Below are 18,312 nucleotides of genomic sequence, written 5' to 3'. Positions count from 1 at the left end.
GGGGAGCGGGGCATGGCTTACTCAAAACAGATTCTGCCTTCATTCCCACTGCCCCAAGACAAGGCTGTTCCTGGAGCTGAACGGAGGCCAGCACCCCAAGAAAAGGTCTCCCAGACTGTGAATCTGGCCTAGAGCCAAGCTCGTGGTCCCTGCAGGGTGGTACCTCACACGGTCACATGTGTGCACAAGTGTCCACACACACTCGCTCTCACACTCACATACACACTCACAGATGCCCATAAGAGCACTCACGTTCACACACACACCCGCGAGTGCACTCATGTTCACACTCATTAACACACTCTTACATGTTCACACACGTTCACACATACATTCACACACATGTACACACACTCACACACACTCGCCCACAAGCCCAATCAAGTTCACACACACACACACACACACACACACACACACACACACACATCCACATGAGCACACATTCAGGCACGCTCATGCACACATTCACATGCACACTTACATTCACACTCATTTACACACTCACACACATACACACTCACACACACGCAGACACTATCTGAGAGACATTCACAAGTTCACTCACACACACACACATACTCCCATCCACATGCTTACATAAGCGCACATACGTGTTCACACACTCACTCACACACCCTGAGTCTCTCACCTCCTGAGACCCAGATGATTGGGTGGCTACCACCTCCGACCCATTCCGAAGCCATCTTCGTGTCCACCCTAGAGACGCAGGGCAGACAACACCCCGTCCTACAATGAAGCACCTGACTCCAGAGACAAAAGCCCTTCCTGAGCGCTCCCGTGCTCACCTACCAGACTGCTCTCCCACCTGCTTTGTACTGGATACCGCCCCTGGAGAGGTGGACGAGGGGGACAGGCTTTCCCCAACAGCCTCACTGACCTCCCTGAGAACCCCAGAGCCCAGCACAGGAGACTCGCATCGAGGAGGCTACTCCAGTTCAGAAAAGTCCGAGTACCCTCCAGGTAAGCATGCACCAGGGCGAGGAGGCATCGAGCCTGTGTCCTTTGTCCACAGCCCCACAGCCACCACTGGCCACATCCGGCTGTTCAACCTCTGTCCACTCAGGGCCAGCATCATTCCACTGAACTCCAAGAGGCTGAGACACTTGCCACCCTCAGGCACATCTGACCCTTTCCATCACATGTCCACGCCAGTGAGCTCAAGGTGGAGACTTCCAAGTGACTTGCCCCTGGAGACAGTCAGTAGAGGGCATCAGGGAAGAGATCCCCCAGCCTCATTTCACAGCCCAAAACAGCCAGAGCAGCAGCTGGGGCCAGCGGACAGTACCCAACACATACTGTCTGGGGTATGAAGACAGGCACACAGAGACCACCTTTGTTTCCAGTGGCCCCACCACTCCAGCCCTGGGGCAGACCCTCAACCGCTGGGACAGTTCCCTCTACCCAGAGGACCCCCATGCCCACCCACCGATGCCCCACATCAGAGCACCAGCATCTGGGCAGCAGGGTCATCACAGAGGGAACTCGGGGAGCTGGGGCAAGGCTGACCGCTTCTAGGACAGTCTTTCCCACCTTCACCTGGCTGACATGACCTCAGGGAAATGTTCCTCAGCCTGCCTAGATGGGGCTGGCCCTACCCACCCACCACATGCCCCTTCTATGCTCCGGGGTCCCCACTTGTACCTGCTCCAGGCGCTGACCCACATCTGACTGTGGGCACAGCCAAGCTCACTGCCGCTCGCCTCTGTGTGCCCAGAACCGAGCATCCAGGAAACAGCAGCCAAGAAGGAGAGCTGCTCTGGACCCACACCCGAGGGTGGGACAGCAGCAGCAGAAACAGGGTATGTCCCTGTCCCTGAAGGAGCCCAGATGGTACGGTGGGGCAGTTCAAACCCATCAGCCACTTCAAGGGAGAAAGATGAAGCATACTGTTCATAAAGATGGCAGTCTTATAGAAACCATGGGGCAGTTCTCCTCTGCCTACAGGGTCACTGTGAATCCCTATCAACTGGATGGCAGGGAGGTGGCCTGCTTTGATGCATGTCCCTGAGCCGTGTGAAGCTGCTTCCTGTCACCAGCTCAGCAACCAGCAGCTAAGTCACCCCAAGGGCCCAGGCAAAGAGTGTTCTCAGCCTGTGGATGGTCAAGGGACTCGGAGCATACACACAGGTGTGGCCTTCCATCAACCCAACGTGGAGCCCTGGACACAGGGAGGCTCACCGGGTCCCCACAGCCTACACCAGACCTACCGGTCCTTCTAGAAGATTCCTTCAGCCACACCAGCATGCAGCTGAGACAGGACCAGCAGGGAAGCTGGGTGGCACACACACCCTCCTCACTATTCTCCTGCCAGCCCAGCAGCAAGCGAGGGCTCCCAGCATCCATCTTATACAAGGAGGGGGCCTCATTTCATCAAATCTCCCCACCCACAGACATAACCCACAGGACTGGGCTCCCCTGGACGCCCCACCCCTACCCATGTCACGGCTCAGAAGTTCTCAGACCCCAGTGTCCAGGTGGGGCTCCTCCCCCTCAGGCCACTCCACTGGCTGAGGCTAGACTAAGTGAGAGCAGTGAGACCTCTCACGTGACAGAGACTGACGCCTCAGACAGAGGAGCGAAAGGGCAGAAAGCAGGCGTGTGGCCAAGAATGGGTCCTTGGATGGAGGCCCAGGTCAGCCTTCCCAGCCGGGGGGGCCCATGCAGGTGGTCCGTGCCTTTGAACATCCTGCACCCACACAATCAGAACGGTACCCACAACACCACCTTCCCCTGGCAGCTTATGTGTTTATAAAACAAATAAGACAAGTAAACAAATGCCTTTGGAAACTGGAAATGTGTGAGACCAGGGAAACCGAGGTGCACAGCTCCTGAGAGGGAGGTCAGGCGGGGGACAGGAGAGCCTCACTCTTCACCTGAATAATAACTCCACACCCATGTCTTGTCCTGAGGCCTTCTAGCTCCCGGGACCCTCGTGAACTGCCAAGTCTGAGAAGGTGAACTTGTCAGAAGACAAACCTGAAGCAGCAGCACCATGAACCAACAAGCCCCTCCCACCACATACATGACAAGGACCACGGGGTCTGGGAGTCGCAGGGTCTTACCCCCCACCCCCCCAAAACAGCATCAGAGCCTGCCTCCTCCGGCCACCACGTGGGAAAGTATGGGAAACAAAAGAGATGACAGTCATACAGTGTAATCCCAATCGTTCACGTCACTAACTGTAACTAACACGCACAAACAGCACAATGACATTGTTACATACACACTCATTAAAAAACAACAAGCCTCAAATAAAGCATCCACACACACGGACAGAGCTGGTGGTTTAAGGCTGAAGCTGGCTCAGAGGGACAAGGGATCAGTCTAATACAAGCATTTCTGGTTTTGATGCTCATCCAGACTTTACAAAGATGAGCCAGTGAACCCACAAAGCAGAAATCGGGTGTGTTTCTAGCACCTCTAGATTTGTAGCACCTGCAGCCAGCAGGGGACCTGGCGTGGGGCTGGGGTCACTCCTGGACCTACGCAAGGTTCCAGCTTCCGCCAGCCCAGCTCCCTCCCCTGCAGGGCACCTCGGAACTTCAACTTCGATTCCTGTTGAGTTTCTGGAGTCAGAGGTCAGAGGCCAAAGCATGGCAGCGGCTCCAGGATGGGGCTGACCATCACAAAGCATTTCAGAGGGCTGGGGATGCATGGGACCCCAAGCAGGGGGCTCAGCAGCGGGGCTAGGAAGGGTCTCCAGCCAGCTGAGAAGGGGTTCCTCAACCGGCTATGGTAAGGTGTGTCCGTTCTTAAACCCCAAGTGTGGAGTTGAAGGCAAGAGGGACAATTTTGGTTCCACAAGGTGGGTGACAGGTGAAGACTCTTGCCTCCTGATCCCTCATCACATACCAGGCACTGGACTGGGAGCTGGAGGCCCCTCTATTCCCTGAAATTGGTCTTTTCAATAAAGTCCCCCCAGAGTGGCTCCTAGGAACTCCCTTCCAAAGTGGAGAAACAGAGACACAGAGGTGTGATCCTAGGTATCTCAGGACTTCAGGAGTGGGTAAGGGTCCCCAGAAGGGGCTGCAGAGGGCAGGGAATGCCAGGTCATCCAGGAAGGGGTGGACGCTGTGCAGCCATCCCGGATGTGGACAGAGGATGTGGATGGGCAGGACAGAGACACAGGCTTCCTTACAGCAGAGACAACATGACCCTGCTCAGGGGACATGGCGGGTGGCCTCCCTCCTCCAGCCCAAGTGCACAGGGGCAGCCTGGCTCTGTGGCCTGGGAGGGCAGGGGCGGAGGCACAGCAAACCTGGTCACTTCAGAGGATCCTGTGTCCCCTCTCCAAGAAACCACCCTCACCTCACCTGCGGGGCTCAGCAGCCCCTTGTCCCTGCCTGCCTTCTCTCCACGAGGTCCCCCACATCGGAGAACCATCTCCTTCCTGTTCAGCCACCCAGAGGTGAGCAGCACAGGACAGGAGTCTGTCTAAAGTAACAGTGACAAGAGCAAGGTCCACCATCTTCATCACTGCCCATCCTGCACATCAGACAGTCCAGGGCCTCACCACCTTTGATCCTTCCAAACCAGGCACCTCAGAGGGCTCTCCACCCTGCACTGGGCACTGCTGGGGCCAGTCACCCTCCCCAGCCCTGAGCTGTGGCCCGGGGACCTGGCCATTCCCTGCCACACCCTTCTCAGGAGGGACCACCGAGGGAAAGACCAGTCTATGGCTCCTGCAAGGTGAGTGAGGATGGCAGCTGCCCCTGGAGGCAGAGCTGGGGCCTCACTTGGGATGCCCAGGGAGGTCTGGACACCAAGGGCCATGCCCAGCAGCTGGGAGAGAGCTGTCCACCCAACAACTGGGATGAAGAGCAGCATTCTGAGACTCACCCATATCCTCCCCACCAAAACCCTCCCCAAGTCCACAGTGGCTACTGTCACCCCATTTTCCAGGAAAGTAAACTGAGACTCAGCCAGGTGAAGTGGCATTGGGACTTGCAGCCAAATGATTTGTCTTTGGTCTCCCCCACTGCTATTTCAGACAGTTCACTCACTGCCTAAATATTGACAGGGACTGACTGATGATGGCAGGCACCGGCCACTCAAAAGACTTAGCCTCTCAAAACCTCAGTTTATTCATCTATAAAATGGGGCTGAGAGCCAGGACCCCAGCCAGACATGGCTCCAAACGCGTGATGAAGTAGCACCCGCAGAGCACTTAGCGCAGATTTAGTCCCTGGAGAGAGGAGGTGCTGACAAGCACTTCCGGCTTGATAAATGGGTATTTTGGATACAAACGGATACATAATTGCAACTTGCGAGGGATGCTGGGAAGAGGGAAGTCCAGCACAGGCCTCTAAGCAAGGAAGGGGAGGAGCTGGGCAGAGGAGGCTGCAGGCAAAAGGTCTGAAGTTGGGAGGCCAGGAGGGTGGCCAGGACTTCAGGAGTGGGACCTGAGAGACCACACCACGCAGGACCATGATAAGGAAGAGGAGTGACAATACCGGAGACTGGAGGTCACCCAGGCTGGTGCATGGGGAAGGGCCAGTGGGGCCAAGCTGGGCACAGGAGGCAACGAGAGGGTCTGCATGGGCTGGCACAAGGCTCAGTTGACAAACACTTTCACCAGATTCTGCATAACCTACAGCTCAGGAAGATTTTTACCTTTTTAAGTGGCTAGGTAAAAAAAATCAAACAAGGATAATATTTTCTAACACATGAAAATTACGTGAAATTCACGTTTCGCTGTCCATACATCCTACATCACTGGCACACAGCCACGAGGGTCTGTCCACACGTCCTCTGCAGCAGTTTTCATGCCACCCAAACAAAGCTAAGTTGTTCTAACAGAGATCCCTTGACTCTCAGAGCCTAAAATAATCACTATCTGACTGACCCTTTTACAAAAAACACTGGCGGACCCTTGACTTAAAGAGAAAGCTGGCCATAGCCAGTGGACTAACCTAGTGGCCAGGCTGGGACAATGGGCGAGAAGGAGACAGACTTGAGGGGCAAGATGGAGGGACACCTGGTAGGGGTCTCTGCTGGAGCACATAACCGACAGCTTGCCAGCCCTGACCCAGGAATCTTACCCTCAAATGCCAGAAGTCACTACACACAGACCAGGCCTAGACCCAGGGGCAGGAGAGCTGAGCCAGGGCCAGGGGACAATGTGTGTCCCCCATGGAGATCTAAAAAGAGGACATCCCACAAGACAAGGGTGCCCATCTCACCTGTTCAATACCATATGGTACTTGAAGTCTGACCCAGAGCCATGAGACAAGAGAAAGCATGCCGAAGAAATGCCAACTGAGGTCACTTCTATTCACAGATGACATGATCCTACATAAAGGAAATGCCTAAGAGGTCACAAAAAGAACTGTTGGAGCTAATTGAGGAATTAGCTGGGTTTCTATGTACCCGCAACGAGAAATCTGAAAGGAAAAAGCATTTCATTTACAACAGCATTTAAGAAGATAACCTGTCTACCTACCAATAAATCTAACCAGGAACCCGAAGGACTGAAGTAACTGGGAAGAAGTTCCACGTTCAGGGACTGAAAGACATCACATTGCTATGACATCAGCACTGCATTCACAGATTGAATGCAATCCTTATCAAAACCCCAACAGTCTTCTGTACAGAAACAGAAAACCCAGTCCTCAACTTTCTACAGAATGGCAAAAGGTCCCAAACAGCGAGGAGGACTCACGTTTCCTGATTTTAAAACATATTACACAATGGTTCCTGGTGTGGCACTGTAGGATCAGCACTGGACTGTGAGCCTCAAAGTCAGTGGTTCAAACTCTCCAGCCACTCCTCAGAATCCCTAGACAGGGTTGCTGTGAATCGAACCAACTCAATGGCACTTAACAACAACAACACAGGAACCCAACAATCTGGTACTGGTACAACAACACACACAGAGACCAGTGGACTAGAAACGAAAGGTCAGATATAAACTCTCATGTCCATGGGCAGGTGGTGTTCGATGAGGATGCAAAGTTCATTTGATGGGAAAGAAAACTCTCTTCAGCCAATGGTGCTGGGATTCCACAAGCAGAAAAATGAAACAGGAACCAAGTTCACAACATGTGCAAAAACAAATTCACAATGGGCTGAGGGTCTAAACGTGCAAGCTAACACCAGGAAATTCTTTAAAAAAATAAAAAGCCTGGGCCGCACTATCAGGCCTGACTCCAACACTGGATGAGCTAATACAATAAGAAAAGACAAAATAAATAAATGGGGCCTCATAAAAAACGTAAAGCTCTTGTTCAACAAAAGTCTACCAAAAAAGTGAGGAGACAATCTCCCGACTGGGAGATTACCTTCAGAAACCGTATATCCAACAAGAATCAACAGCCAGAATATATTGAAAATGTCAACAACTTAACAGCAAAAAGACAAATTACCCAATCATAAAACGGGCAAAGGACTTGACTAGACATTGCACCCAAGAGGACATTCACAGGGCCACCGAGCACACGTAGAGGCTCAGAGATGGGCCGTCTGCTCATGGAAGGGTCACTGTCTTGGAAATGCTACCTGGTGGGGTGCTGTGAGTTAACGCGCTAGACTGCAAAGTCACTTTGAACCACAAGGTCGGCGGTTCAAGCTCACCAGCTGCTCCTCGGAAACCCTACACAGGGTTGCTATGAGTCGACTACACTTAACAACAACACTGGAGCAGTGCTACTGGGTCTGAATGGGTCACTGCATGTTGCAATTGATGAGACAACACACAGCAACATCAACTTTGCCCCAAACAGACCACGCCAGGAGGAAACGCTCATAGCTGGGGTCTGTTTCATTATATCAGAGTTTCTCTGCCTTCTCCTCCGAGTCACACACACAGAGACACTGACACAGACAGACCCAGAGACACACAGACACCTTATTCCCCTTCCTACATGAAACCCTAACACCACACATCACACACATCTGTCTGCATAGCGTAAGCGTGTCCGGGTGTTGTACTCAAAAAAAGTAACGTGTCTTCATTCCCAGAGACTCAGTTTCCACCTCCATCGAGAACACATGGATTAAATAAGTGATTATTAAAATTTATCTAACCCATTTCTCTTTTACTTTTTTTAATATGAAGTTTTAAAATACAAGAGGGGGCTTCAAAAAGTTCGAGGAAAAATGGAACTGAAAGACAATGGTGTTCCTTTGCACAACACTTTCGGAAGAGCTCTAGTATCTAGCTGGAGTCCTGGTGTGGTGCTGTGGGTTAATGCGCCAGACTGCAAAGCTGTTTGAACTGCAAAAGTCGGCAGTTCAAGCTCACCAGCTGCTGCTCGGAAACCCTATACAGGGTCACTATGGGTCGGAACCGACTTGACGGCACTTAACAACAAGTATCTAGCTGGCTCCCATGATGCTTCTCTCTGGCAGCACTGTGATAGATCAAATAACAAACAGAGAAATAAACAAACATACAACGCACATATTCATACATATTCATACATATCATACATATACATACATATGCATACACATACATACATATGCATACATATTCATACATATACATACATATTCATACATATACATGCATATACATACATATGCATACATATTCATACATATACATACACACCAAACCAAAACCAAACCTTTACCGTCAAGTGGGTTCTGAATCACAGCGACCCTACAGAACACGAGTACAACTAACTACTCCAGAGGGTTTCCAAGGCTGTAAGTCTTTATGGGAGCAGCGGGCGGGTTCGACCCACTGACCTGCCAGCTAACAGCCAATTGCTTTACCCAGTGCATATTCAGGCACATATACAAATATGTGTACACGTACACACACACATATACATACATGCAAGAAGTCCCTAAGTCTGACCATGAGCATGCCCAACTCTTGGCTCCTAAATACCACACAGCGCACCTTGGAGAAATGACTCCAGGAAGGAAAACTAAGTACAAGGCCAGCCTAGAGCACTTGGTGCCAGAAAGGCAAGGAAGTGTCCAAAGAATGATGGAAACATCTCAAGACGATACAGAAACCTGCTTGAAACGGCTCCCATTCCTCAAACCTGGAATTATTTGGCAGTAAAATAAATCAAGATAGTAATCGATTATAAAATGAGAAACCATAATGCAGACTGACAGAAGATGTTGTCTAAGGTCCTGGCGTGGTTCTGTGGGAGAATGCGCTGGAACGCAAAGTCGGTTTGAACTGCAAGGTGGATGGTTCAAATTCACTAGCTGCTCCTCGGAAATCTCCCATACAGAGTTGCTATGAGTTGGAACCAACCTGATGGCATGTAACAAGAAGAACTTTACTCAAACCATTTCTTAATTCCGAAGGGAAATACACAAACTTTGACAGTGGAGAAGCGGGCAGACGTGGCCTTACATCAAGAGATTTAAGTCAGCGTCCCCCGAAATGGGGCAAACAGAAGTCACGAGTGAAGAACACAGTACTGCAGCCCCAGAGATGTGCAACCCGAACCAATCGTGAGGAAACAAAGCCAGATAAACTCCAGGCACCTGTGACTTTTCACAAGGGCAAAGATCACAAAGTCAGCTGGAGGTTAAAAAGCTGTGCCAGACTGAGAAAGGTTCACAGGCAGCTCAGTGCTGCCCAGCATCCCGAGGGTGGAGGGTGTTTGCTGCGATGGATGATGGGGGCGGGGACGGACAGACGTCTCATTGCTCCTTCTAGATCTGTAGAATACTCAGGGGTGCTGGACATCGCCTGACCAGCTCAGTCTCTAATGGCTCAAGAAAGAGTTGTTTGGTCTGTGTTGTTATTAAGTGCCATCGAGTCGGTTCCGACTCACAGAGACCCTGTCTAGGGTTTCTGAGGAACGGCTGGTGGGTTTGAACCACCAACCTTGCGGTTCAAACCGACCTTGCAGTCCAGCGCTTTATCCTGCAGCGCCACACCAGGACTCCTCATTCGTTTTCTGTAAGTCTGAGATTTTTCCAAAATTAAGAAAAAAAAAACAAAATCTACCCCAAAGGAAAGAAAAGGCTTGCAAGCAGGCCTCCCAAATCTGCTGTCCAGCAACCCTGTGCCCACACTGGGCCTCTCTGGCTTACAGCTCAGTGTGTCCCTGGAAGACATGGACACAGGGGCTGTGGATGGGTCATCCTGTTCCCCACTCCGGAGCCAGGTGACAGGGCCTCCGGGATTGTTTCTGGAAGGAGGGAGGGATGAGGACTGAGATGTGCCGGGCTCTGCAGGACCCAGGGACTCAGCCAGTAGGCAGAGGACGGTAAGAGTATCCTCAGGGAGCAAAATCTCTCCTAAATCTCTCTGGTTCACACGATTTAGAGAGCGAACCACAGAGCATGGCTACCAAGGGGAGTGTGTACTGAAGGAGACATGGAGAAGGAGATGCTAGCCACAGCACCGGGCCCAGAGAAACGGCTGCAGAAAGGAAGGGAGGTCTTCCAGCAAGAGCCCAGCAGGGAAGAGGCAGGGACAGAAAGGGCACATGGTGGGTGGGGGCCCAGGTACAGCCCAGACCTGCTGCTCTGTGTCCAGTGCCCCTAAGCTAGCCACAATCCACCAAGAATAGGATTTCCAGAATGTTCAAGGGGCGAGGCTGGCCAGGAGGTAGAGGTTGAGAGGCCATGCAGGAAGGCCACCATGCAGGCTCTCCCACAGACGCTGCGGGATCCTCATCTCCTAGTGGGACCAGCGATGTGGCCGCTCCTAATTAGTTTAATTAAGCCCAAGGTGGCTTCAAGGCACTTTTAGATTTAAAAAAAAAAAAAAAAAGAGTATCCTGCCAGTTTCTGGAGGGCACAGTCAAGGGTGATGGGGTTCCCTCTGTGAACACCTGCCAGGCCTGGCTCTGCACACAGCGGGTGCCCAATAAATGCGCATTATACTGTGCTTTCTTCTGACTAATAGTCCAGCTGACAAAGGGCACAGCGGGGGGACCTCACCAAAGCTTTCTGTCCTGAAGTGGAGGTAACCAGGAAGGACCAATGGGACATTCTGGAAGGAGTGCCTTACAGTTGCCCTGGGCATCACAGCCAATACAGGTGGGAAGACACATGGGCCGCAGGCTCCCCACCCCACAAGGAACCTCTAGTCCAGCCAGGAGCACCATCAGAAACCAGCAGGAGAGAGCTAAACAGCTTATGTGAACAGCCCTGGAGACAGGCAGATTCAAGTCTGTTTTTGTTGTGTGTTGTGTCTGTGGTAGAGGGGGGCACACCCTCTCACATTTGGGGCAGGACGGAGACCACGCCCTCCAACCTCCCTTCTAGGAAATGTAAGCTGCTTTAGAAAAACTGCAGCCACACCAGGGGTGCCAACTTCCCCAACACAGAAAGCACAGCCATTCGGGATAAAGAAAGTGGCTGCTGTCATAGTAACACACTGTCCGACACACCCTGGACAGCAGAGGACACACAGACCTCTGAGGGCCACGGGAAACCCCACACAGCCTCCACTGCAAAGAGTCCAGACGATGTCCTCCAAATTGCTACCATTTCCCCAGTCTTACTTCAATCCTCTTCTCAGTCTCCATGACACAGATGGGGATACTGAGGCCCCAAAGGGAACACCACCTGCTGGAAGGTGGCAGAACCAGGAGTGGATCAGAGCATGTGGCCACGCAGACACACGAAGGTCCCTCCAGCCCAGGACTGCGGCCCAGGAAGGACACACACACACACACACACACACACACACACACACACACACACACACACGTCCATCTTCCCGCCCCCACCCTACTGCCCAAACCACAGCGGAGAAGGAAGCGCTCCAGGACCAAGGGACTTGGCCAGACAAGGCTAAGCCACCCTAGACTCCTCCCCACTCTCACAGTGACCAACCCCCCAGTGGCCATCGCCCCATGGCCCAGGCTCCCTGACAATCAGTCCAGAAACCCTGCCCAGGGGAGCGCCCACCCCCCCAAGTCAGCAGCCAGCGCTCACCTTCCTCAGTCTGTGGGGGCATTACATGGGTAGAGCAGCCCAGAGAGGCTTTGATAACAAGAAAGACAGGGTGGGAAAAAGTGCCCTGCAGTGAGCAACACCTGGTGACCCCACCCAGAGCAAGTGACCATCAGAAACGTGTGACCCCACTAACCTACTCCCTCCCCAAGCCTCACGCCTGGGCATCCTAGGCTGGGAGTAAGGGGGGGTGATTACTAATCTGAGGGACCTCTTTTGTGAGCTTTGCCACCAGCACCCCCTCCATTTCCATCTCCTCGGAAACACAGTCCGAAAAGGGCAAAGACCCTAAGGCCCTGGTCTCAGGGGCAAAGGCCACACAGCCTTGCTTGTAAATGACGAAGATGACTCACTCCAACCGGCCCTCCCTCCCCAGAGCTAACCACGCTGAATGGCTGTTGTACACGAGGACTCGCTGAGGGCTTTTGGGGAAGGGCTACCAGGCTGACCGGTGGCCGATAGGGCTGGCCCCCCAGCCCCAAGGCCCCTGTGCATTTCGGACAGTCCCCTTCCAAGAGTGTACGAGTGGGGGTTCTGCGAACCCTGGGGGAGGAACAGGAGCCCAGATTCGGCTAAAGTCTCCGCCAAGTTCCTTTAAGAAGCCAAGAAAAGCAGCTCCGGCCATCTGGGCGGACATTTTCCTGCCCAGCGGCCACACGCGCGCCTCCACCGCGACAAAGGCCACACTAGAGGGCCCGACGGCTGTGGGCGGGGGACTCCGAGCTCCTGCCAAGTTAAGCAGCCCTGGGGGCCCAATGACAGAGCACCCCTCCCCACCCACAGCCAAGAGGTGGCGGTGGCCGGCAAGGGGGGGCACCCTGGGCCCATCCCTCCTTCCCCGGACCCCGAAGGCACTCGCTCCCCGCTACGCCGGCTCCTCCACCACCGGGTCCAACCACCAGGTGCAAAGCCGGAAGACGAAATCTCGGCGCGGCCACTCTACGCGGCAGGTTTGGCGTCGGGAGAGGTGGAGGCGCTGGCAGTCCCGAAAACAAGCAATCGTGCGGAGCGACCGGCCAGGGTTCGAGTCCCTGTCTCACATACGCGAGGGATAGATGGGGACAGGCGCTCCCCTAGCAGTGCCTGCGGGCGGTGGAGGTGCACCCCGAGCATGTAGGGACTTTGGCGAACTTCGCACCCCCCAGGGATGTCTCTAGGAGAAGCCCGCTTTGACCCGTACGCGCCCCCTCTTTCTGCTCCCCCTCCTGCCGCCCGGCTCCGTCCTCCAGTCCCGGCCGAAGCTCTGGGGTCGCCCGCGGCGGCGACCTCTACGTCTCGGTCTGCGAGGTTAGCAGCACGAACGCCCGAGGGCCGAGCCCGGGTCCTCACCTGGGACATCTGTGGCCGGAAGTTGATGTCCTTGAGGTCCACGGAGCCGGGGGACAGGTTGTGCAGCAGCTGGCAGAGCAAGACGCCGTCGCGCAGAGCCTGCGCCAGGTCGAAGACCACGGCCGAGGGCCACACTACCCGGTGGTTGGGCGGCAGGACCTTGCAGTCGATGAGCCAGCGGCCACATTGCCGCCACTGCTCCATGGCGCCCGGCGGCGCCGCTCAGCGCAGGGCTCGGGCCGGAGCGCGGCGGCCGCGGGGCATCCCGCCCGCGCGGGCTCGGCCGGGGCGGGGCCTGACGGGCGGGCAGCCGGTCCCGCTGCGCCACCGGTCGTTCCTCCTCCTCCTTCTAGTCCGCCGCTCTCAAGGGCCGCGGCGCACGTCCACGTGCGGCGCCGGGTCTCCCCTTCACACACACAAGTCCCCGCGGGCGCCGGGCCGCGCTTCTAGCCGCACGCCGCCGCCGCGCTCCGCTGCCCGCCCCGCCGGGCGCCGCATTCTGCGCTCGGGGCGCCCGCCGCCGCTGTGCCCCGGAGACAAAGGCCGGCGGGTCGCTCGATCCGCGCGTCCCCGGCCTGGGCCGCCGCGCCGCCGCCGCCGCTGCGCTTTGTTCGCCGCACCCGCGGGCTCAGAGATCCGCGCGGGGCTTGGTAGCTCAGCGGCTCCCGGCCGGGGCCGGGGCGGGGCCGAAGGGGCGGGGCCGGCGCCCTCGCTCCGCCCTCAGCACAGGGCCCGCCCCGCCCCCCACTTCCTGCCCCACCGCCGACGCCCGCCAAAGTTGCGCAGGGCGGGGGCGCAGGCCGGCGTCCGGCCCACTTTTTCCCAGGGGAACCGGGACTTTTCGGGGCGCTCTTAGCCCGGAACGGGAAACCTTGCCTGGGGATTCCCGATCTGTGGGCCCGGTCGCTCTCTCTGTGCCCCTCTTGGCGCCTCGCGTGGCCCCTAGTGGAGTTCTGGAGGTGGCGTTTGGGGAGGGGCAGATCTCCAAAAGGCCACCGGCCTAGGAGGAGGCTCGAGCGCCCCCAGAACGCCCCCGCAGGGCGGGGTGAAGCCTGATGACTCGGTGTCCCAGAGCCCCTCTCAGTCCTTCGCCCTGGCCCAGCGCTGGCAGGAAGCCCCCTTCCCCGCCCCCCGCCCAGGACAAAGGCCGGGATTCCTAGCTTTGGGCCCAGAAGCCTGCCTACTCGCGGCTATCCGCCGGGCGATCCTGATGTCTGGGCTGACATACAAGAGTTCAGACAGTGGAGACGGCAGGACTTTGGTGCCACTGGGACGCTGACCCGGTCCTGAACTCGCGCCTGGGCCACGCCCCTCAGCAGGCCCCGGCGGGGGCACCTCGCTCTGCCCAGCTGGCCTCCTGCGACAATGGGAGGGTCTTCGAGGACAAAAAGAGCCCATCTGGGGATGGAGTTCTATGGACCCTGGCTCAGCTCGCTGCTCAGGGTGACCCCGAGGAAAGTCATGGGGGAGGATTTCTGAGCCCCACCCCCAACTCTGGCCTGAACCCTCAGCTGCCAGCCTAGGACCATAGCCCCCTTCTCACATGTAGACACTCACCTCGCTGCCAGCCCAAGAGGTCTCCAGGGGCCACCTGCCCTGGACACTGGCCTTTGCCTCCCAGCTTGAGGAGGTGACATAGGCTGGGGCATGAAGAACGGTGCCTCGCTGGAGAGCCAGGTGACCTGTGCCCATCCTTCCTTTATGAGCCAACCCAGGCAGGGGGACGCTCACAGGATGGGGAGCAGTCCTTGCCTGTGAGGAACAGCCCCAGCAGCAGCAGGTGGAGCCCACCAGCGCCTCCAAAAAAGGCCCGCAAAGCAGGGGGACAGAGCGTAAAATCCCAACCCAGAACCCCTGCTCTGAGAAACTACAGGCACCTTCCCCCGGCGCAGCCTCCTCTATGGAACGGTGACGCGCATCCACCCTTCAGAATTGCTTATCAGAGAAAAAGAGGATTCCTTATCCATTGGTCCAGCACCTGCTCAGTGCTGAAGGGGCTCCCCACCCCCTCACCTGGGATATTCAGTTAATGCCTGGGTCTCTGTCATCAAGAAAGGGGCCTCTGTCTTCCCAACCCTCGCTGCCCAGGCTGGAACCAGCCAAGACTTCAAGGACGTCTGGGCATCGCTGCAGGTGTTCATCTCCTGCCCCCTGGTGGACACTGAGGGCACAGTCGCCACCTTGTTGAGACCTGGCTCGGTGGCCCAGCTGTGCCCAGGGGGGGCATGCCTGTCTTGGAAGAGACTGCATCTGGAATCAAAGCTTCAACCCTGAGACTAGCCAAGTCAGGAGTCAACACAACACTCCCCTGAGCCTCGCTTTCCTAATCTGATAAATGGGGACAATCACATTCCTTGAGAGGCTTGGCAGGCAAAATGGATGTGCATACATGAATGCAACAATTTAGGATTGCATCAAGTCAAAGCATGTACCACATGACTAAGAGAGGAGACACAGTTCCAGAAAATTCTACAGCCATCCACATCTTCTTGGACTTGGAGCTGTTTACATGGGACAATTCATTACCCACCTCCACCACCATTTGTCTGCCAGTTTGTCATATTGTGGTGGTTTGTGTGTTGCTGTGATGCTGAAAGCTATGCCACTTTAGTATTTTAAAGCCCAGCAGGGTCACCCATGGACGACAGGTTTTGGAGGAGCTTCCAGATGAAGACAGGCAAGGAAGAAGGAGAAACTTCCAAAACAGTTGCAGATGTACGTCGACAGGGAGCTACCAGGAATTCAAGCCCGATTCAGAAGAGGACACGGACCAAAAGTCAGAATATTTTGTGGGATGACATCAAGGACATCATACAGGCAGAAAGAAAAAGGTCATTAAGAAGACAAGAAAAAAGGAAAACACCAAAATGCTCGTCAAAAGAGACTCTTAGCAGAGGTCCCTGGGACCATCAAGGGAGAAGAGCGGAGTGCAGGACCCTACCCAGAGAAACAGTGACACCAGACATGTGACACCAACAGTGACACCAGAGACGATAACGTGGAGAGATGGGGTGGCAGGGAACCCTAGACCCAGAGAGGGAGAGGGACTGTGTGCTGACGACCAGGGGGCAGGCTTGAGGGATGTACCATTTGGTTGGTTGATGATGCATGGAGGGGATTGTAATCATGGCAATGAAACCATCTACGATAGGATGAATGTAAAGCTAATGTTCACCCCTGTAAACTATCACATAAGTCACAATAAAACATTGGGGGAAAAAAAAAGAAAGAAACTCTGAAACTTGCTCTCCAGAGTAGAGTAAAAGGAAGAAATAAGGAGGTAAAGGAGCTGAACAGAAAATGTCAAAAGATCAGCTCAAGAAGACAAAATCAAGTATTATAATGAAATGTGCAAAGACATGGAGTTAGAAAACCAAAAGAGAAGAGCTCACTCAGCATTTCTCAAACTGAAAGAACTGAGGGAAAAATTTTTGAGCCTCAACTTGAAGAAGTGAAGGATTCTTTGGGCAAAATATTGAATGATGCAGAAAGCATCAAAAGAAAATGGAAAGAATACACAGAGTCACTGTACCAAAAAGAAATGGTTGATGTTCAACCATCTCAAGAGGGAGCATATGATCAAGAGCCGAAGTTACTGACGGAAGAAATCCAAGGTGTACTGAAGGCATTGGCAAAGAACAAGGCTATGGGAATTGATGAAATACAAATTGAAATCTTTCAACAAATTGATGCAGCACAGGAGGCACTCACTCATCTCTGCTAAGAAATTTGGAAGACAACTACCTGGTCAGCTGATTAGAAAAGATCCATATTTGTGCCCATTCCAAAGAGAGGTGACCCAATGGAATGTGGAAATCATCAGACAATATCATTAATACCACATATAAGTAAAATTTTGCCAATGATAATTTTTAAATGGCTGCAATAGTACATTGACAGAGAACTGCCAGAGGTTCACGCCAGATTCAGAAGAGGATGTGAAAGGAGGAATAGCCTTGCTGGCATCAGATGGATCTTGACTGAAAGCAGAGAATACCAGAAGGATGTTTGCCTGTGCTTTGTTGAGTACACAAAGGCTTTCGACTGAGTGGATCATGACAAGCTATGGATAACATTGAGAAAGAGTATTCCAGAACACTTAATTGTGCTCATGAGGAACCTGTACATAGACTAAAAGGGGGTCTTTCATAGAGAACAAGGGAACACTGAATGGTTTAAAATCAGGAAAGGTGTGTGTCAGAGTTGCATTCTTTCATCATACTTACTCAATCTGTATGCAGATCAAAGACCACAGCCTTCAGTATGGGTTGCACCTCAATGTAAAGAAAACAAAAATCCTCACCACTGGACCAATAAATAGCATCATGATAAATAGAAAAAAGATTGAAATTGTCAAAGACTTCATTTTGCTTGGCTCCACCATTAACACTCACAGAAGCAGCAGTCAGGAAATCAAACGACATAATGCTCTCAGCAAATCTGCTGCACAAGACCTCTTTGAAGTGTTCAAAAACAAAGATGTTAGTTTGAAGACTATGGTGTGCCTGACCCACACCATGGTATTTTCAATGGCCTCATACTTGTGTGAAAATTGGACAATAAAGAAGATAGTAGAAGAATTGATGCGTTTGAGTTGTGGTGTTGGAGAAGAATATTGAAAGTCCCATGGACTGCCAGAAGAACAAACAAATCTGTGTTGGAAGAAATGCAGCCAGAATGCTCCTAGACGCCAGGATGGCCAGACTTTGTCTCTCATACTTCGTACATATTAACAAGAGGGAACAATCCCTGGGGAATGACATCATGCTTGGTAAAGTGGAGGATCAGCACAAAAGAGGAGACCCCAATAAGATGGACTGGCAAGGTGACACCAAACAACAACATTGCTGATGTCCAATGAGTCTTAGCTGAAAGCAGAGACTCCCAGGACGGTATTTACTTGTGCTTTATTGGCTGTGCAGAAACTTTCAATTGTTTAGATCATGACAAGCTATGGACAATTTTGCACAGAATGGAGATTCCAGAACATTTAACTGTGCTCATGAGGAACCTGTACATACACTAAGAGGCAGTAGTTCAAACAGAACAAGGGGATACAGAATAATTTAAAAT

The 18,312-nt window shown here is 53.5% G+C and overlaps 1 protein-coding gene across 1 annotated transcript in view; it reads right to left on the bottom strand.

Moving 5' to 3' along the window:
• VAV2 (vav 2 guanine nucleotide exchange factor) overlaps positions 1–13,443 on the bottom strand; it is a 164,275-nt gene extending 150,832 nt beyond the window's left edge. Inside the window, exon 1 of the mRNA XM_006863824.1 lies at positions 13,240–13,443. Coding sequence (XP_006863886.1) covers positions 13,240–13,443 — 204 coding nt within the window. The remainder of the gene's footprint in view (positions 1–13,239) is intronic.
• Between the last annotated feature and the right edge of the window lie 4,869 nt (positions 13,444–18,312).

Source organism: Chrysochloris asiatica, unplaced genomic scaffold (genome assembly GCF_000296735.1).
Source record: "Chrysochloris asiatica unplaced genomic scaffold, ChrAsi1.0 scaffold00056, whole genome shotgun sequence".
Taxonomy (NCBI): Eukaryota; Metazoa; Chordata; class Mammalia; order Afrosoricida; family Chrysochloridae; genus Chrysochloris; species Chrysochloris asiatica.
Note: the sequence above shows the minus strand (reverse complement) of the source record. Positions and strands in the feature narration are given on the sequence as shown.